We start from the raw sequence: 23,385 nt of genomic DNA on the forward strand, positions 1-23,385 counted from the left end.
TCCTGGATTTTTAAGATAAGGATGTTTGGATTATTCAGACTACTATTCTCATCTTGAATGTTCTTTCCACAATGTTCTGGCTGATGTAACCTTCTGCCTTTTTTTTTTTTTTTTTTTTTTTTTAAGGTGTGTTTTGTCAAACTTAACACCTTCACTGCCAACTACGAGTATTCTCGTACCTTGGTATTTGCTAAGCCTTGCCTGTTACGAGTAAACTCGTAGCAACAAAATTCTTTTTCTATTAGTCCATGCACGCTCGGCATGTACGATAACTGTCTAACTTGAACTGGCACTTCAAGATAACAGATAGCACATATTGAATAGTATGTTCACGAGTAATCTCGTATTTGACTCCTGCGATATATTTTTTATCTAGTGAATACATATATAAGTTATAAGTTGAATAATTCACTATAAATAAAAGCTGATCCGAGTTATTTTTATTACAAAAAATGTACAAACTGATGTTCTTATGTGGCACACTAACATATTTTCTTGTTTAATGTGCCAAATAAGAGAATATAATAATACAAATTTAATGTGTGTATATATATATATATATATATATATATATATATATATATATGAATGAACCCTTTTTCGGGGTCAACGGCCAACTAGCACCGTGTGTGTTTGTGTGTATGTATATGTGTTGGGGTGGAGAGGGTTCCCGTAAGCCATGGTGAAGGCAACCGTTCTAGGAGAAGCAAATCTCTAATTTAAAAAAACAAAGCGGGAGACCAGTACCCGCATTAAGCTGGTCTGCAGTTTAACTTGTTGCTGGCTATCTTGCTCTTGCTTGTTGCTGGATCTCAACATTTTGAACTGAGAGAGAGAGACTTAGCTGTCGTACAAAGCTAAGACTCTGTAACATCATCTGTGTATAGATACTCCCTCAGACTATTAAAATGGACCTGTGGCGAGGAAAGTCATTTTTGGGCTCATGGACTTTTAAGTGTCCGAGGGAGTGGCATTCGTCTGACAAGACGTTGCAATCATAATATATATATATTATATTCCATATTATATTCATATACATTATTTGTTGATTTTACTTTTTGGAAATTACAGAAAAAATAGCTTCGCAATGACAATAAATTTAATAGAGCTATAGCTGGCAGCGAATGTGTTAAAAACTGTACAGAATTTCGAATGGTACCCTTTATTTAATCTATGGGGGTAGTTTGTTCTTGTTCCATCAGTATGACTATGCAGAAGTCTCAAGTAATTCTTAATTATATACTTAGTATCACCAGTGTACATGTGACACAATGGATAAAAGTGCTAAATGATAATCAATTTTAAGCAAAAGCCTTCAGGAAGTTGATTGGTTGGTTGGTTGTTTTACGGCATATCAACCCTTTTCGGGTTATTTAATGCCGAATCCAAAGATTCTGAAGAAAATTTTTTTTAATAGAATATATTTGTTGTTTTCACGTCGGTTTCTATTCAACCCATAGTTGGGACCCTAACAGGTACTACCACTCCGGGTCAGAGTGGACCTGGGAGCAATGGTAATTAAAGGGTGGCTCCACACTCCCCAAAGCCCACAAGCTGGGGCCTCACCACTGGATATAGTTTAAGGTCATATCCAGGACCCCTTCAAGAAGTTGAAAGCTGAATTCTCAGTACAAGCAATACTAAAACTACAAACACATCTTTGCAAGGTCTGTGGAACACATTGTCATGAGATTGCTTCCCTGTACATTACAACACAGTCATCTTCAAATTCAATACTAGCAGATCCCTATCTAAAACCGTTCCTACAACTATTCAAACTTGGTCCTGAAAATCATTCCATTGCAATACCCCTTACCCTCACTCGTGATAGGTGATCACCACTTTAACATAAAACAAATAAAATTAAAAAGAAATTTTCTATGTGAGAGTTGTCTAATAAACAAACTTTTTCATATACATTTGTCAGATTGTATTGCTTTTATTTAAAAATTGAAAACCCAAACACATGCATAGCGGTAGACTAGTCAGAGTGCCAGCTTGTCTGATAATAATTAGACCCCCGATGAAGTGGACTGCATAAATCAAATAAAACTGCAATAGAAAGACAAACACAAAAAACTAACACAAATAAGTGTATGAAAGGGAAAATATAAGAGACGGTGTAGGAACAGGTTTATTTATTCGTTATGGAAATTAAATGATAATGTTGTAATTGTGGGAGAATGTATCTTGGCAACCAATATCTTTACATCCAATCTACTGCTGTGCACACACACACACACATATATATATATATATATATATATATACATACATACATACATACACACACACATTTCAAATTTGAAGATCATAGCATTATCTATATTTTGAATATCAGTCTGAAGATACTTTGGCAGTGAAAATATGGATACATTTCTGTAAAAAAAAAATTTTTCATAAATTTAGTACTAATGAAAATTTGATATAGCCGAAACTATATTATTTCTATTGTACTAACTTTAATGCAAAATTCAATTTTACTACGTCATTTCAGACTAACAAACAATCTTTCAATGCTCAACTCAGAGTAGTATCTGAGACCATGTGTACCCAACTTGACATCCTGTCTTTTCTGGTTCTGGCTGTGTCATCGTCATCTCTCGTACTGGGAGCAGTTGAGAGGAACAAACAAATTCACAAGTGTGTGTGTGTGTGTGTGTGTATAAAAATATAAAACACAGACTCCAACACTTTCTGTACATATTCACTGCACTTTAAGTGTGTGTGTGACACCATCGTGGCAAACTACCTTCTTAATGGTAACGTCCATATTTTAGTTTTTATGCCAAGGCTGTGTTTGTCAGTTATCTGCTCCAAGCCATCATCTGTCTTCGACTGGACACTGTCATCAACTGGGCTCATAAAACCTCTTGCCAATCCTAAATATATCTCAAGTCCTTTTGATACTGTCATCTATCACACCTTAATTAGAACCTCCACATCATCTCTTCTTTGTCATTTTAATAACTATCCCACCTTGACCAACAACTCCACCCCAGCTTTTTTTATAATACTTTGTTCTATTTACTTTTTTTTTTGTCATTTATTTTACTTCTTAACACTCAGGGACAGGGCTGAGGACAATGCCAATAGTAACACAAGAAGATCATCATCCTAGGAATTACCTCCTATTTTAGAGATGGGGGTAGTGTAGTATATGTTCATTTGTAATGAGACGTTCCTTCCAGGCGTAACCTCTTCCATGGAGGAAAGGGAATATAGTAGGTTTGTTCGTCATCATATCCTCTCAGGCTAGCAAAATTAATTTTAAAAATATACGAATCTCTGTTATTAAGCACTATCATATAAATACTGCAAGGTTCATTAGATGGGATATAATATAAAATTAACTTTATTACAAACTAACTGTACATACTCGTTATTGCCTGCGGATGCATTTACTTGCAAATGAAAAATATTATTTTATGTGTTAATCAAAGAGTAATTCTGTAGAAATGGACAAAGAGTTATATTCCTTTTTAAAGATGGCAGCCATTTGAAAATAATTCCAACCTGGACAAAGTATTTTCTGAAAGGAATTACACTGAATTATATTTTTTCCTTAATAACATAGATTCACAAGAAAAAACTGATGAACATGAATAAAGTATTAATTTTGTAGATAGAAAACTATCAATGACAAAGAAATGATAAAAAAGAGATCGACTTTACTTTATATATTAGAAAAGAAAGTTGACTTCTTATGTGAATAATTAGTATTACATTGATTGGACATCAAATATCATGACAATTCTGAGTAAATCTACTTCATCTACTAATAATAATGGAGTTCTGTGCAGAGAATTTTCTAACAAATAATTCCGTCACATTTTTAATAGATTCTTCTAAAACTATTTATATGGAAAAGCATGGAGAGATTCTACCTTGCTGATCTGGCGCCATGTATCCTAGTTACTATGGTTTGGCAATTTTTATCCCTTTATCCCTCTAAAATGTGTGCAATGTTCTTATCTAGTTTCATTTGAAAGATTCTATTCAAGGAAATGAGGGGTTCATAGCTTTCGAGGCTTTATTATGTTCAACATATCTGAAATCCAGGCAACATTGGATAGATCCGTTAGTATGACAAAGTTAACTTCATTGTAAAAGATAACGTTAACTTAAAATAAAAAAAAATATTACTACTAGTCATCAATATTAAATGGTCATTCCTAGTCCACATGTATATTTTTTGTTTGTTATTTACTAATAAGTCACTACTTTTTTTTTTTTTTTTTGTTTAACGGCATATCAACCCTTTATGGGTTATTTAATGCAGTATCCAGTTATTTTGGGAATAGTATTCGATGTTGTATCCAGTTATTTTATATGAGATTTTTATTCTTCAAACTCCTCGTATTTTCAATCGTTAGTTTGTAGCTTTTGATTTGGCTGTTTTATAGTGGATTTTCTCATTTTTGTTCTCTGCCTTGCAGAATATGATTGGGTTTTGCAATGGGAGGGGGGAAAGGGTTACAGTATTATTAAGTCCTGTATTATGAATGTAGTTATATTGTTGATAGTGTTATATATTCAAATTATCCTCATTCTTAAGGAAGGTTTCTTGGAGATAAATAACCAAAGGATTAAATTTGGTTTGCAACAATAAAATTTCATTGTAATTTGCCTTCAAGCCACGTCAATTTCATTGGATTTTCTTGTAATTCATGAGGATTTTTTTTGGTTTGAAGAGTAACTTCAGTTTCCATATCTTCTAATTCCATAAATCTATTTGTAGTAGTAGTAGTAGTAGTAGTAGTGGCTTCTGTTTGTGGTAATTTCTTTATATTATTTTGTTTTTTTGGTAGATGTATTTTTGTTTGTTTTTCAAGTGTGTTTTTTCACCATGGGGAAGACGTATTGGTGACCTGTGTGGTCTTTCTTTTAACTGATTTTGTTTTTCCTTAGTTTCGTCTTTTTCAGCATCTGCATGACGTACTGGTGATTTTTGTGGTCTTTCTTTTGATCGACTTTGTTTTCTTGGATGTTCTGATTTTGGTTGAGAATTTGTTTTATTGGTAACATTAGTTGATGATTTAATGGGATGATTAATTTTTGATGATATGTTTGGTTTGATTTCATTTATAAATTTGGGCAAGTCGTTTGGTCCCAATTGTAACAATTTGTTTATTAGTATTTCGTATTTGGAGTCTTGGTTAGTGATGTTGGATGATATACAACTTGAGGTGACTTGAGAGTACGTCTTTTCCTTCATGTATCCATCTACTATTTTCCTGGCTTTGAGGAAGATGTTTTTGGTATGTTTTATTGACACTACTTCCTTTTCTTTCTTCCAGATTCTGCATGCTCTAGCATAAGCAGGATGGTTTTCTCCACAATTTGCACATTTGCAATCAAGATTGCAGTCATTGACAGTGTGGTCTGGATCTCTCTGGCCACATCTGCTGCACACTGCTCGTCCCCTACATGCATCCTCATGGTGCCCAAACTTCTGGCATTTAAAGCACCGAAGTGGATTTGGTATAAAGAGTTCAACTTTTTCAATGTTGAACCCAATTTTGATTTCTTTTTGGGATAGTGGGTCTATCGAACTGCATAATGTAAGTGTTTGTATGTATAGTCTGATTCTCTTTTTTTATTGTAATTCTTTTAACGTTTATTGCTCCTTGGTTTTTAAGTTCTTTAGTTATCGCTTCAGTAGTGCACATTGATAGGTCTTTCGATTTTACTACACTTTTGGATGTATTCAGATTCTTGTGTGGATAAATTTTGATATTTATGTTGTGGAAAGTTTTCATTCCTAGGAGAAAAGTGGCATGTCTTTCTTTCCACTTCCACTAGTAGGGTTTTATTTTTTAAAGTTTTTACATTTTTGGGGGTAATATATGCCGATAGAATTTTATGTATAATAAACGGTCATAAGTCAGTTATTTTGGTTTCTTCGGTGGATTCCAATACTATAAATTTTGAGGATGTTTGATGTAGTTCATTATTTGAACTATCCGAGTCGATGTGTTGACGCTTGGAGTTTTTATACTTATATATATATATATATATTTTAAATTCTTTGTTTATGCTCCCCCACCCATCTCGGGGTCCAATATTGAGGCATATTAAGAGGGAAACCCATTCACCTTGTCATGCCAGGGCTACATAAACAGTATACATGTCCCAAATGGGGGCCGCGAGCACCCATAATCCTTTAGTTACACAATCCAAGTTATTTGTGGTAACTTCCGACACTATACAGCCATGTCATGACTTTAATCATTTGACACATTTGACTCTAGCCACCGCCTTCTAACACATGGAAAAGAGGGGGAAATATGTATACAGCTTATAGTGGTACAGGGTAGAACTGTATTTGTTACGGTTTAGAGGAAATTGATAGAAAAGTAGATATGTTAGGGCTTGACGTAACTAGCCGATTGATCGGATCGGGTCTCTCCGACGCCCTCTAGCCTTGTACGAGGCCAAAGTGGAGTGTTGCCACTGATATCTTTAATTTCCCTAGCTATCAGTTGCTCAGCCACCAGGATCCTTTTCCGAATCATTACGGGTCGCCACCCACGGCCAACAAGTGGCCCCTTTGAGAGGCTTTTACTCTCTGCAGGGGAACAATCAGTGTATTCTAATGCCCAACTGACGGGGTTGGGAAGTAGGGAAGGAAAAAAAGGGGGAGGGGAAGGGGAAAGGGGGCTGTTGTTTTTGCTTTTGTAAGCCACCACTTATCAAGGCTAAAATCCACTGAAGGTGGAATGAAAGTGGATATTCTGTAAGTTAAGGAATATTATCAGATGATTGAAATTAATGGATATAATTAACACAATTTGATTATTTATAGCATAATGGCAAGAATGTTTGCTACTGAGCTGGGAGACCAGTGTTCAATCCTCAGTTGAGTCATACAAAAAACTTAACATGGTACTTGATGCCTCCTTGTTAAATACTCAGCATTATAAGCTATGGATCAAGTGTAAGTGGAGTGGAGAAAAGGAGTGGCACCCTTTCCTACACCTTGGTGTACTAACTAATGAGAAAAGAACCTTTGGGTTGCTCTTAACTATGGTAAACTACTTTATTTGATGAGGATAGTTTATGACATTAGATTTGAAGATGATCATATTGTAACTTGCAGGAAATCACTCTTGTGATAATGTGTTCCAAAGATGGGAAGGTTTTGGAAAGAAACTGTGTGTGTATTCTGTTTGATATTAGTCATAAGTTTTTTTTTTTTTTTTTTTTTGCAGTTGTGGTAATAAGACCATTCATTGCCGAGAAAGAAACCAGAGATTGAAGCTCAATCGAACACTTTCTATAAAAATAACAGTAGACTAACAGTATCTCTTCTGTGAGAAAGAGGTTGTAGAGAAAAAAATAACTAGAAAATAATTAGTGTCAGATATTGAGCAGTTAGGTTCACTAGTATATAATTTAGTTAAGAATAATAGGAAATGGAAACTGCTAAGAGATTAGCAGAGGTCAGCTGGATCTTGAGTTAAAGATGGTAATGTACCAGAAACAAACAAGATGTCTCATTGCTCAGAAAAAGAGAGGGGGATGATAGAGCAAGACATTTGCATGTATAAATGAAATAGGTTGACAACATATGATTAATTAGTGATTATCAATCTCTTTCCATCTTCCCTTCCACACACACACATTGTTCAAAACAAAGTTTGGAACAAAGATCACATTGAATAAATACCTGCTCTCTCATCAGTTTTGTCTAGAGTTAGTCCTTTTGAAAATATAAGAAACTTTAATTGTATTATTTGGATTCTTTTGACCACTGTTCTTATCCTAAGTGTCAATTTCACGACGCTTCAGTCTATGTAGCCTCAGTAATCTTGTCAAATTCGGGAATTTGGGCGGAATTTCGAACGGCACTCTTTATTTACTTCACAGAGGTAGCATGCTCTCCTTCCGCCAGCCATGAATGGATAGAGGTCCTAAGTAATTCACAATTGTATTTTTTAATTGTGAAAAAAAATTGAACCTTCAACCTTCAGGAGAATATCACTTTTATAATCGATTTTTTCAAGTACTATAACCACTGCGCCACAGGTCCTTGCAGACAGTTCTAGTATGAATTTTGAGAATCTTAAACCTATTTTATTTTTAATTATAAATATCACTGTTTAACTACTTAATTTACTCACATAAAATTAATATACGAAAGTATAGATTTATGCGTAAACTTTAAGTATTTTCTTCAAAAGTGCTCAATACGTAGGTAGAGCTAGTTAGTAATTTATAAAATATATATGGCGATTAAGCTACACTGAATATTCGGCGTTTCATCCACTCTAGGACTCCTCAGGCTTACCTATTATAAGCCTGAGGAGTCCTAGAGTGGATGAAACCCCGAATATTCAGTGTAGCTTAATCGCCATATACATAATATATATATATTTGTTGTTTGGGTGGTCAGATTTCGATCCTGGCTTGAGGTAGTTGTCTGTCTAGCCACACTGATGAGCTGGATGTGGAGGACATATATATATATATATATATATATATATATATATATATATATTACTCCCCTGAAGTAAGGTTCTATTCGAAATTCTATCCAAATTCTCGAACTCAACAGAAACATTCTTGAGTTTGACAAAATACGCCTGAAGAAAGTCGGAAGTTACATCAATTGAAACGTTGTGAAAATGACACTCAAGCAATCAAAATGAGAATAGTAGTCCGAAAAATCCAAATAATATGAATAACTAATTCTCATCTCAAAAATTCAGAAACATAAGAAGTTTTAATTTGACAAGACAAGAAGCCTCAGTCTGGAAGGATCACTCAGCCTCAGCACTCAGTCTGGAAGGATCACACACAAGAACAGCCAGCAACAAGGTATGGATAAGAACTTGTGAACTTTAATGTTCCTGTAATGATTTCATCAACTTTGTTCCTGCATGTATAACACAGTTGAAAAGGAAACATAGGCTCATATACCACAAGTGTTATTCTTTTAATCACTCATAAAATGCCATATTGAATGCATTACTCATGATGCACAAGGGTGGATTGAACAGACTAAATGTCAAACGGTATCAAAAGAGAAACATGCCGACATTTGTTATGATTTAAAGCAGCGTGTGTAATAGCAGTCTGGAGTTTGAGAAAAGTATTCATTTTCTCGGTATTAGTAAAGAGTTCACTTTGTGAACATGATACAACTTATCTTGAGAGTATTGAATTACTGCCATGTCTAAGATAGATCTGTGTTAACTTTTAACCTACATATTAAACTTGTGACAAAGGCTGAAATTCTGAAACATACCAAACCGTGAGATTGGAACAATGCCGGCAAAGGCACCTTTACTTCCGCACGGATAATAATAAAAAAAAAAAATGAAAAAAAAAAAAAAAAAATGAAAAAAAAAAAAAAATGGGTGGGGGCACGACATAACACAAGAAAAATATATTACATACACAGTGTAACCCGGATATAAGAGACTACTTCTACGGTCCCTGCAGCTCTATTATATCCGGCTTACATTGTACATTAATATAAGCTCTAATTTGGGACTAGAGAAAATCTCTCTTATATCCTGTTTTTCTTATATTCTGGTCTCTTATATCTGGGTTACAATGTACATATTTTTTTTGTTCTAGCAATAGTAAATATAAGATTTTACCATTCAGAATATGAAGGGGAAATTTTCTTTCTTTCATTTTAGATACCATTTTATGAGAGTAAAAATAAACTAAAAAAAAAAAAAAAATCTTTGATATTAATTACAATTTTCCATGCCAAATATAAAATACTAGAAAATGTACCCAGTATTGGCCAGTATTAAACGTCACTCACATTAAATTCTTTAAAAAAAAAAAAAAAAATCTGAGACATGTGCATACGAATATTGTTTTTCTAAACAGGTAATTTCTTGTAAGTGAAAAATAAAAAAAAATAAAAACTCGAGCCGAGATCAAAACCAAAACCTACAGACAGTAAGTCAAGTACAATAACCATAGACTAGCTTAACATGATCTTTAAAATGTGTTTTCAAACATACTTATTCTTAACATAAGTAATGTCATGTGAACCATTCACGCATGTGCATTTGTGAAACAGTTGACAAACAGATAAAAATCTGCCCCCTCCCCGATACCAATTTTTCAATTTTTACCCCCCCCTTAGCAGCCCTTTATTCTTTAAAATTTTTTATTTATTATTTTTTTCTTAATAGTATTGACTCTGAGAGACATTATTTCAAAAGGAATATTATTATTAACAGTAAATTGTATAGATTGATGTAAACAGCACTATACAATTTCCATGGGTTTCTGCTAGTATTATTTAAATCCAATAGTTGAACTGTCTCTCTCTTTCCTCAAATAAAATAACACTAGGTTTGTTCAAAACTGATACTCCACTATCAGTGGCAGTGGACCTACATACATAAAATATAAATTTAATAAGTCATACAAACATAAAACAACTTTGGGGGGAGGGGAAAGAAGACTATTAGGCCAGGCAACATAGAAATAAAAAATTAGAAATAAATTAATTAAATATTATTTTACCTTTTTTTATTGTTACTTTTTGAATAATGTAACACATTTTCACTGCATTCATCTTTTTTTAAATAATGAATTTTTTATAGAATTGCTATAATTTATTCCAGGGCTCTACGGATAAATTTATCCTTAGTTGACCCTTGACAGCTAAATATTTTTGTTTACTAGTCAAATGTTATTTCACTGTCACAAATAAAACAATTCCAGGTGGTTTTAGTTTATTTTCTAATTCTCTAAAATTGAATTTTTGCTTAAATTTTTTTTTTTTTTTTTTTTTAAATTTGAATGGATAATTAATATAAATTCATCTATAAAAAGAAAGGATACCTAAATTAAAATTGTCTTTATTTTTTTCGTTTTTTTATTGTAATTAATCCTAGAATTTGTGTATATAACATTGACAGAGATACTAAATGAACTATTCATGAAAATTGAAAAAAATAGAATCTCAAAATAAAATAAAAAGTTAAATATATAACATTATAAGAAGGCTATAACAATGCAGTAAGCCGGGTGTTGAAGTGATGCGACACCTGAAGAAAAACAGACAAACGAAGGTCTTGTAGATTTTATAAGTCTTTATGTAAAACAATCAGTAAATGCAAACTTACTGTCTGATATAACCAGGATTGGAGGTCATTAATATTTCAAAAAAAGAGGGAAAACGAAACCAGAAGTGAGATTAGTCAAGCTGTGAAGCAGAAAATATTTTTTAAACTTAGTTTAACATCAATTCTGATGTTCTAGTCATTGTATTATTTGTATATATATATATTAATACATAATGTTATTTTTTTTTTGTTTTGTTTGTTTATGAATTTATTACTTAAATTAAACAAATGAAAAATTAATATTTTATATGAGGTGAAAGTTCCTTATTTCATCAAATTATTTTGATTATCAATACTTATTGAAGGCATTCTGATACAAAACCTATCTAAGAACACTGCCAGGTACATAAAGTACCTTTGTGTGAAATTTCATAAAAATCAGCCCAGCCATTTTCGAGAACGAACACACACACAAAGTTCCTTTTATATAATAGTAGAGACTTGTATATATTAATAAATAATGTTTCTTTAAATTTTTTATTTTTATTTATTATCAGGATATTACGGGTCATTATGCAAAGCAAGCTCTTATCAGATATGTGCGTGGTCATGGAAACTGTCTTAAATTGTGGCTGTGTCTTTATTTTACGCATTTATTTACATAATTATATAAATTATTTGTTATATAATTAGGGTTTTGTTTTATATATTATATATTTATTTTATTTTCCTTTTTTTATTTTATATTCATTTAATATTTATTTTACATATTAACACTATTAGTACATTTAGTATTAAACATCTATAATATTTCCTTATATTATTATTGGTTTTAGTTTATATAATTATTTGTTTTTACTTAATTATATTTAATTTATTTATTTTCTATAATTTATCTATAAGTTTATTTTTCATTTTATTATTTCATAATTTTAATATATATATATATATGTATGAGCTATGGAATTATTGGTGTTAGTTTATTTAAATATTTTGTTTATTTATATTTATATATATATATATATATATATATATATATCTCCACATACATACATACATACATACATACATACTTACACACACACACACATGTACATATAAACACCTTTGTATGTAGTAATGGAATAGAAACGTGTCTAAATATATATGAGAGGATATACAAAATGCACGATCAAGGATGGAAGCGTAAATTAACCCTTTGAATTGTCCCCGACATAATCTAATCAAGACTGCAGTGATGTGCCAATCATGTATAAATTACATATATGTAACAATATTAGAAGGCTATAGCAATGCATATATTATTTAAATATATATTGTATCCATTTTAATTTATTATTTAAACTCTAAGAAAAAGTTATTAAATAACATTTACCTAAATAAAAACATTCTGTATAAACACAAGCACACGAGGGGTGTATGAAAAGTTGTAAACACCATGTATAAGTGTTAATGCATGGTGAAACATGCTCTTTTTTTAACGTTCAATCTTTTGTAGGTATTTCTGTCAAATTTTAAGATTCCAACATGCTGCTTATATTTTTTTCGAAGAATTTTTTTTTTACAACCATTGGTCAATGCCTGTGATAGAGAAAGCAAATTCGTGCAGTCATAAAGTAGCTGTATTTGAAAGGCAGAACCGTCTCAGAAATTTATGATGATATGTTGAGAATATTAGCTGAGAATTTCCGTTTATATGCAACAGTCACATGTTGGATCAGAGAATTCAAGTATGGCACAGATAGTGTTGAAGATAGCCCAAGATCAGGATAACCATTGACAGAGACAACCAAGAATAACTTGACATTGTTCTGCAGATGGTCATGCAAAATCATTGAATATCATGTCATTGGATAGCAAAGATAATAGGCTGTGTAAGATGTTAATCTTGATCAAAATTGCCTGTTCCTTATTTCATCAGATTATTTTGATTATCGATATTGAAGACATTCTGATAAAAAAAAAAAAAAAACTTATCTAAGAACACTGCCAGGTACATAAAGTACCTTTGTGTGAAATTTCATAAAAATAAGCCCAGCCATTTTCGAGAACGAACACACACACACACAAAGTTCCTTTTATATTATAGTAGAGATTTGTATATATTATTAAATAATGTTTCTTTAAATTTTTTTTTTTTAATTTATTATCAGGATATTACAGTCAATATGCAGAGAATTCAAGCATAGCACAGATAGTGATGGAGATAGCCCAAGGTCAGGATAACCACTGACAGCGACAACCAAGGATAACCTTGACCTTGTTCTACAGATGGTCATGCAAAATCATTGCATATCATGTCATTGGATAGCAAATAGCCTTAGAATATCCATTGAGTAAACAGACAATGAAAAAAAAATGTGGATTCTGGAAGATTTCTGCGAGATGGATCTCTCGTCTTTTTACACCTCAACAAACCAGGTGCACTACGTCCAAGAGCAATTTTTAACTGCTTGAAACTGATGAAGAGGAGTGTTTTGCTCGATTCATCACAATCAATAAATACTGGGTTCATCACTACCAACCGAAACCGAAGAGCAATCAAAGCAGAGGAAATACACATGTCAAAGAAGATAAAGATCGTTCAAGAGCTATATACTTTGGTTTCAAATCTAGCTGATGGCACCAAAGTCATTTTATTTTTATAACTTGAATTTACTACTATATATTGTGCGGAATATAATAATCAATAGAGCACAGACTATAATAATAAATTTGAAATTTGCATAAATCAAAATATCATTAAGTGTATTTTATCGCAGGACAATGCTGGGCAGTTACTTCTATATATTGGGTACAATATAATAATCAATAGAGAACTGGCTCTATATTAATAAATATGAAATCTGTATAAATTAAAAATTAAGCACAGTTTAAGACTGAGCAATGCCAGGCGGCTTACTAGTATATATCTCACATATCAATACTTTTGTTCACATGCACAGTGAGGAAATAATAGAGAGAACAGAAAATTGAGGCTAAAACTGAGAAAGCTATTTTTACATCAATTGTATTCTGTAAAAACTAGTGTTGGAACAATTAATCAGAATCGAAAAAATTTGTGCCTTTTTTCCAATGTCAAAAACGATTCTTTTAATTTTCTTTTTTATTGGATTTTGTTTAAAACAAAAATCTTCCACTGCTGGTAGTAATGATAAAATTATAAATATGCATTGATTTTTAAACTTCAAGTAAAACTAATATCTACAGATCATCCCCCACAATGTATTTTTATGTTTGAGAAAATATCTGCATATTAAACATGTGTTTTTACAGTAAATGGTGGGGGGGGGGGCCTCTATTGTTAAATATTTAGAAATTTATAAAGAATTGGAATCAGAATCTGTAATTGTATTGGAAACGAGAACTTAGTCTGGAATTGGGGAAAAATATTGGAATCATCCTATCAAAATAGAAATTTATAAAGAATTGGAATCAGAATCTGTTATTGTATTGGAATCGGGAAAAATAGTGGAATCATCTCATCACTAGTAAAAACTAATGAAAACTAGATCAAAGAATATTGAACCTTCTCCAAAGCATAAACATTGATTTGCAAACATTAATAAAAAAAGAAACTTAACTCACCTGATTATCTGTAAAAGCCGCACACTTAATAACTCCTGCCATGGCTGCTTGTTGTATGTCATAGTCCTTGGAAAGAATGAGGCTAACTAAAACCTCCAACTGCCGAGTGCCAATGGTATCTGGGTTATTGTTAGCGGCATCAAGGGCAGAACTGATGTCATCTGCAGAATAGTCAGGAGGGACCTCAACTTGTACATCTTCCATAACTATATCTGGTATATACTCGTCATTAAGATCTTTCTGGTCATTAATCACTTCAATGTCTTCATCAGAGCCCTTCTGTACTGTCAGATTTTCATTGGGATCAACAAAGTCGAAACTGGGCTTGAAATCGTTGGGGCTCGTGGCTAAATCAAAGAAATCAAAGGGTGGATCTGAATTCAAATCATGCTCAGCAGCCTTTTGATGCTCTTCAGCATCGTCATACTGACCAACAGGGAGCTGGGGCTCACCCTCACTCGATTGTGGACTCATACTGTTGTTGTTGGCTTGGTCAGGGTCAATAACTACGTAATTGCTACCGGTTGAAAGTGGTTCTTCATGCATTTCAAAGTCAACATTTTGGGGTCCTGACTTGACAACAGCTGCAGCAGCTACTTTCAGTTCCTCCATTTCCGCGGATAAGTTCTCGCTTTCAACCTCACTCGATACAGCAGCTCCATCATCGGACAGATCTTCCAGGTCAGCTTCTTTCTCAATGGGTTCAGCCAGGCTCTCACCTCCCATTCCAGAAGCAACAATCTCGGATACGATAGAGTCATCAGTAGGAGTAAATTGTTGAAGCAATGAACTGTCTCGAGGCATGAAAGGTTCTGCTTTAGGATCAAGTTTGGACTCTTCTGGTTTGACCAAGACATCTTTGGCTGCTAACGACTTCTCTTCAGATTCTTCATCTAGATTCTCATTCTCTTGCGTAGGTTCTTCAGTTGGTTCGGAGGACGCAGCTTCCTCAGAACGTCCATCAGGTTCTTCTGAAGAGGATTCAGTTACAGAGGTTTCTGGTTCAGATGTAGAAAATGCTGCAGATTCTGTAGTTTTTACTTCTGTGCTTTCAATTACTTCCTGGACTGGAGCAGACTCTGGGGTTGGTGAGGGCAATAATCTAGCAGGAGAGACAGATATTCCTCGTTTATGTACTTGTTCAGGATCACTGGGTTTTAACTCAACTTTAAGGGTTGAAGAGACAGTATCTCCAGCTTCTGGTTTGACAGGAACAATTTGTTCTGGTTCAGGTATTGGTTCACATTCCAATTGCGATGCTAGTTCAGGTATCAGTTCAGATTTCAGTTGTGATTCTGGCTCTGGTTGAATTTCTGGCTCAGATTCTGGCTCTGGTTCCGACTCTTCTTTTATAGCTTCAACTTTTTTGACATCTTCTTGTGTAATGACTTCATTCACTTCATTTTTGGTTGTTGTTTCTTCTGTAGAAGTACCTTAAAATTAGAAAAAAATGTGCAATTATGAGTTAATTCAACCCTTAAATTAGATAAAACATTTGAAGAAAATTAAATCAAATAGAAAGAATTACCAAAATTAAAAATGTAAATTTTTTTTAATAAGAATCAATTTTTCACTTTCATAAATCACCCGCCTACTGAAGAAAGAGGGGGCATAAAAAAAAAAACAATGAAAAAATCTATCAACCATTTGACAATATTTATAAGATGTATTATTTACCGGACTTTCTCTTGTCTGTTTTGCAATCAGTCAGCGGAGATCTTTCTAGCTTCTAGAAAATTTCATTCTCAATGAATTCAAACCATGGCCATGATTAAGTATTTTGCATTTGTTTATTAAAAGTTACCTGTCTTTTCATTTATGGAAATTTGTCAATTGTACAAATTTATCAATTAGCTCATTTTTATTTTTTGTTATGCAAAACAATTTTAAAGATCTCAAACTAACCTCATAGCTTTTTTCACTGATATTTTCAAAAGTCATCCCCTCTTTTCGATTGACTAGCCTTAATTTAAACTTTTGCCACTTCCGGTTTGGCGATGGACGTCACGTTTTTTTTGGGGGGGGGTTTTCTCACATTCTTTTCCTCTTTGTGGTACGGGTTCGAGCCTGCCTATTACCATGTTTTTATTTTTTTGCTTAACACACCTCCAAACACCCGGGCAATGCCGGGCACCCAAGCTAGTACTATATAATTATATTTCCACTACTAACAATGACTACGGCATGTTTGCCTTGACCATTGTACACTCATTAACCCTTATCCTCGAGTGGCCTCTGGCTTTGATAAGTAGTGGCTCCTTTGTCAAAAAAAAAAAAAAATAAATAAATAAGGCTCAAAGGTTCACCAGCATAAGTTAGCAGGTTTTGCCTTTGTAAGCTTTAACTGTGCCTATCAACTCTTTGTTGAACAAGACTTATTTCAAAGTGAATAAAAGGTTGATTGACTATTCTTTAATGCAAATAAAATAAATCTCTAGTCACTTCCCTAAAATACACTTAAGTATGATATTTTAATTTGTACAGATTTCATATATATTATAGAGCCGTAACTTCAAAAGTAAGCAAAAAAAAAAAAAAAAAAAAGTATTTGGGTGCCATCAGCAAGAATCGAAACGGAAACTGTAGCATTCAAAGTTGGTGATGTTACTACTGTACCAACGAGACACGCATATGAACTGAATAAAAATTAAAAATAAACAAAGATGAATGTGCAAAATGTATAACGATTTTTTTTTTTCAATTTTGACGCATCTTTGACCCCTTAAAAACTATTTTAACCGGCTAAAGACCCATAAAAGACCCGTAAAAAATTCAATCATTTAAGGCCCTTAGCATGGCCTTGCAAGTTTTAGTTTTGGGGGAGATGGAGTTTGAAAATATGACGACAGGCAGACAGACAAACATATAGCCTTTTATATATTAGAGTTTAATTGTTAGAATCAAAATTAATTCAAATTGGCAATCAGGGTGAAAAATGAACATAGAAAAAAATGATTTTCTAATCTAATATTTATAATTATTGGTTCACATATTGAACTTAATTCTATACTAGTTCTACCTTTTTTTTTTTTTTTTTTAAATGCTAATCAATCCAAACAACAATTGATGCAAGGAGTTAAAAAAAATAAATAAAAAAATAAACAAACATTACTTCAAGATCAAAAACAGCCAATGATAAGTTAGAGATGGATAGATTTCTAACCCAGGCAACAGAATTTCTTCTCCCTTTATCAGAAACAACTCCAAATTGTCACCCAACACACGCACTACTTTTCCTTTTTTGAGATATCTTCCTCTCCACCATTCATTTCTATCTATATTTGTTGTGCTTTATCTAATCTATAACTATAGTATTCATTATAGACAAATTACTGCTGATATTTTATCCCTAGCCGGAGAGAAGCGAGAGTCGATACCTTTACCAAAGAGTACTGAATATTTAACTAAAACATATCAAAACAACGAAAGCATATCTCTTCAGTCAGCTCTCACCATTAAAAACAAAATTCTTTGTAATTGGGAAAAAGCTCAGGTTTATGCCTTTTCCCAAGTGTGTGATTGTATATAGATGATATAAGTCTGTTGAGATTTTGATTTAGCTTATCTATTCCCATCTTTGGCAGTTGTATGCAAATGATTAAGCCCTGTGCAAGGTGACAGAATGGCAGGGAGAAAAAAAAAAAAAGAGTATAAAAAGAAGAACGTTTGCACAGATGGGATTGCATTAGAGATGCATAGGTGACGCTACAGCAGAGACGAGAAGTCACGTGTGGCCGGAGAAGGAATAAAGGTCTTTTGTTAAAACCTGAAACAAGTTAAACTTTTTCCTCTTCTTTTCTTATGTTTCTACAACGTGTTGGGTCCCTACATATTAACGACTACATTACATCTGTATCAAGAATGCAACTTTCACCCAGGATCAATCTTTTTTTTTTTTTTTTTTTTTACAGGGTGACCCCCCCCCCCAAAAAAAAAAACAAAAAAAAAACAGAGGCTATTCAATTGTTTTTCTGAGCATTTTACAGACAACGGAGAAAAAAAGGCCAAAGACCCTAGTGTTTTGATGTGATGTTTTGAATATAATAAACTAGTTATGACCAAAGTTTCATTTCATTCAGACAAAACACTAAGAAACAGGGCCTAATTAGAGTTGGTGCCCATTTTTTTTTTGGGGGGGGGGTCACCCTGTATATAGACATTTAAGTATCTCTATAAGCAGCTATGTCTTACAACCTCATTTAAGTTTAAAATATATTCAGATACATCGAACACTATTTGTTTGTTTGTTGGTCAGTCAGTCACCTTACAAAACATCCATTTTTATCATATTATTTCTGGTCGTCATGGAAACTGAAGATGATTGTCAACAAATGTAATTTATTCCTCCATTTTTCTGTATTCATTTTTTTTCCACTGATTTCCAATTCAAATTCCGATTTCACTCCGATTTACAAATGGCAGATTTAATTATATTCAGAAATATAATTATGAAAACTATTGTCGCAAGGCCAACACAAAACAAATATATAAAAAAATAAACATTACGAACAATTATAAAACCAATGTAACAAGCATGTGTGAATTAATAATTTTAATGAACGAGAAAGCATTGAACAATAGCAAATTAAATTTTCAATTTTTTTTTGGCGGGGTGGGGGGGTATGAGATTGTTTAGGGCTTGATTACCTTGGCTATAACATCAGAGCACAGGGAGGAGTTGGGGCTGGTGTGATTGCAAAGAATCCAGGGAACTTCTGCCATTATTAACCATCAATCAATGGAAGAATCTATCAAGCATGTGTGCGTTGTGTGATTATGCATGGAAGTGTAATTGTGGATATATGTTGCATGGAGAAAAATGATATATGAATGACATGAATGTGTACTGTAAATCAGAGTTAAGCTTAGATCTGATGACCTAAGAGGAAGATTCAATCTGGACAATATATTAAGAGGTGTGCAGAACAGGGGACGCATTAAAAAATGATCGAAAATGCTTTTGTTAGTACATGTAGAACAGTTGAGGTACTAGGGTCAGTTTGTAGGAGCATGTCAAAGAAACACCAGAAAAGGTGATAAGAAGGATGAATAAAGACCGGACCAAAGATAGAGTAGTTTGGAAACCAATTTCTAAAAGCATTCCAACACATACCAGCATGTAAAACACACGTTAAATTGAATATAACTGGAAATATTACAGAGAAAAGCCATTACTTACAGACCGACATTAGAGTTGATGGAACTTTACAAGACTAGAAAATAAGCTAGTATTAATATTTGAATGGAAATAATTGCCAAAGATACGAAAAATGAAATAGTCGGATATCTAACACTTGCAACATATAGTCTGCATTGCTAGAGTGAAGATATATTGCTGGTTAGAAATAAGTTCAATTTTCTTGGAAAAAGATTTCCACCTCAACAGAAAAATGTTCAACAAAATGCTTAACCGGAAAATTATTTTACCGAAAAATATTAATATTAAACTTTAAAAAGGCAGTTAGTAGAAGATATAAGGAGAGGGTGGTGGCAAATTAACTCTGTCTCTTTTGGTCCTCAATCTATTATATTCAGTTCATGCACTTTTTCACATATGGCCAGTTTATGAGTGTCAATGTCAATCAAATAGACATTGCACAGCTTTCTAGTACGTGACATAGTTACATAGGCCATTCCATCTGAAAAGACATTAGATCCTGTCAACAATGATACAATCAACTGAAATACCTTGGGTTTTGTGGACAGTCAAAGCATAGCCGAGTGACAAAGGTATCCGAGATCTAGTCACAAAGAATCCATGAGTAAGCTCATCATCAGCTTTCACAAATTCAACATTGACTGCATGATCCATATGATCAAATTTTACAGTCACAGAAACAACTTTGCCATTTTCCATTTGTATTTCAGGAATAGTAGTCATTGCAAGTGAACCTAGCCTTGACAACATTTTGTTGAGTCTTGCAGTTCCTTGATTGTCTAATATTCCAGCATGATGAAAACGACTTTGGTTTAAACCAATTACAATGCAGTGTTATAGTTTGTTAAAATAATTTCTAACGTTTCAAGCTTATAGATTATTCAGACAATTATTTTCATCGTGTTTATTGTAATATCACATTTGCAGTGATGTAACATCCAGCGTGAGTAGGTCTTTCTGAACAACTGAAAAACCTACAATGAATTGAATCCAAATAATCAAATTGATTCAAATGATTAACGCTCATCTCAAATATTCTAGAACTTAATAAAAATATTTCTTTATAGTATAATTTAAAATTCATTTCCTCCTTTGATATAGAAATAAAAGGAGGAGGAGGAGAGGGTGGAGTGGTAGTACTATAAATAAAATTCAGAAGAATAGGCTTTATGTGCCAACACCACCAAGCAACTTTATTTAATCGTAAATGAAAATCTCCATGAGAAGTACCCCCAATTTCTGCTCCCCTTTTCAACTAAGAGCCTGTTCATTTTTTTCATAGTCAAAGCCAATCAGGCCAAAGAACACTTCCTTGACAAAAGGTTAAGCAGTCCAAGGTGACTGCCAGCTACGACAATTCCATGGCCTAGTTTTTTCGTTTTACAGCATACTGATATGCTAGTCATTTTAGTATATGCTTCCAGTCCTTAATATCTTGAAATATTTATTTCTAGTGTAAATTTCTGTAGTTTCAAACAATGACTTCAAAACAGCATAATCTAAATTTCCTTGAATTTAGACTCATCTTCAAATCAAAAGATTTGTATTATGAGGGTCGATTCAAAAGGAAAGGTCTATTTTTAACTAAACAAAACTAAAACACTGAATAGCTATGAAAATAGGAGTGTTACCATTAAAACGAGTGACCTTTTGTGCTCCAGAATTTATTTTTCTACATAGTAACCACCATTCTCAATACACTTTTGTAAGAAATTCCATGACGCATCTCTGCTTCTAATGCATGTCTATGATGGAGGTTACTTACTGTCAATATCTGCAACAGAGAGATGAAACTTCCAGGTCATGAATGCAGAAGTTCAGTCATCATAGCAATGCAATACCTTCTGAATCATTCGGGTGGAATAAAATAAATAGGAGGCATTATTTTTGGAATGTCCCTCATAAATATATGAAGCTAGTTTACTTTGCTTATTATCTTTACTGGCTAAAATATGACCCTCTCCGGTCACATAGTTGTCCTAGTACATCTATATATCTATAAAACTGAAATTGTTTGTGTGTCTGTCTGTGTACATTTCCCTACCAAATTACTGGCAATTTTCAGTCTACAGACTTGAGATTTGACATAAGGAGTATTGAGATGTGGGAAAAATCTTTTTAATCACTTTTCGGCCAGAAATTTGGCTGTCAAAGGGTCAAAGTTCAATGCTTTGACCATTGAAAACTCTACCAAACTCCTCCACCAATTTTGGGTCTAAACATTTGAAATTTTAGATGTAGGTTCCTTGGGCAGGGATCAAACTTTTCAACTTAATTTGAGTCCAAAACAATAAATGTTAAGGGGTCAAAACTGGTCTAATTTTTGGTCTAAATATTTGAAATTTTAAATAGAGTGTATTCAGACATAGGGCAAGCTTTTTAATTGGTTTTGGCCGAAAATTTAGCTACCAAGGGGTCAAAGTTCAAAATATTTTACCATTCCGGTCTCTAGTAAACTATTCAGCAAGTTTGGGTCTAAACATTTTAAATTTTACATAAAGGGTATTTAGACATGCAGCAAGCTTTTTAATCAGTTTTTGGCCAAAAATTTGGCTGCCAAGAGGTCAAAGTTGAAAAAGTTGACCTTTGCAGACTACCAAACTCCTCTGCCAATTTTGGATCTAAACATTTGAAATTTTAGATGTAGCTTACCTGAACAGGAGTCAAACTTTTAAATTTTTTATATATATATATATATATATATATATATATATATATATATATATATATATATATATATATATGCACATAAAGTTATGAACAGTACATAGGGCCCGAACAACTGCTTGTATAATTTAAGTCTACAGATTGCTAATGAACAAGAGATTGTGACAATTTTTTTGATTGATGAACAATAGCTCTAATTACTCCCATAAAGGATGAGATAATGCCAGGGAGGAAGATTTAAAGATGATCCGTTTGACGATGAACATTTATCAAAACTGATGATTATGAACAAGTGTTACTTCTTCCGCCATTTTTCTGTGTTCATTATTCCTCCCTGCCCAGATTTCCAAATAACTTGCTCTCATTCTGTCAACCATGACTGGGTAGATACCTGAAGTAATCAAACATTGCATTCTTAGCATCGCCCATACTGAAGATTGAACCTTCAACCTCTAGAAGACTGTCAATTCAAATTGATTATCACTTACATTCATTATATCATGGGTTTTTGGTGATGGCAAACAGAAGGTGAGCAAGTTCCCCCATAGATTAAGGTTCTATTCGAAATTCCGTACAGATTCCATGGTTCAACAAGGTACACCTGAAGAAGGTTAGAGTAAATGGTCAGGTTTAATTGAGATTTGGTATCTGGAGAGAGAGAGAGAGATAGAGAGAGAGAGAGAGAGTGATTCTACTGACCAGAATTAAACTAAATAGAAATGTCTCGCCAACAAGCATTATTTCAAACGACACGTCTAATATTATCTTAGGACCTATTTTCCTATGCATACGAAATGTAACACCATCCACTATGACTATGCAATCCCTACAGCTACGTACCTAGAAAATGGAGCTATAAAACCTGACGTAGTGATATGGGACACCGCTAGCCAAAACATTGTGAGATTAACAATACAGTAGAACCCC

General features: G+C 33.2%; 1 protein-coding gene across 1 annotated transcript in view; it reads right to left on the bottom strand.

The window, feature by feature from the left end:
• The window catches only part of LOC145243450 (uncharacterized), a 118,259-nt gene that overhangs the window by 56,625 nt on the left and 38,249 nt on the right, over nucleotides 1-23,385 (bottom strand). Inside the window, exon 2 of the mRNA XM_080106339.1 lies at nucleotides 14,634-16,066. Within this exon, the coding sequence (XP_079962465.1) occupies nucleotides 14,634-16,066 (1,433 nt within the window). The remainder of the gene's footprint in view (nucleotides 1-14,633; nucleotides 16,067-23,385) is intronic.

Source organism: Euprymna scolopes, chromosome 22, assembly GCF_053919585.1.
Source record: "Euprymna scolopes isolate OS-2025 chromosome 22, ASM5391958v1, whole genome shotgun sequence".
Taxonomy (NCBI): domain Eukaryota; kingdom Metazoa; phylum Mollusca; class Cephalopoda; order Sepiida; family Sepiolidae; genus Euprymna; species Euprymna scolopes.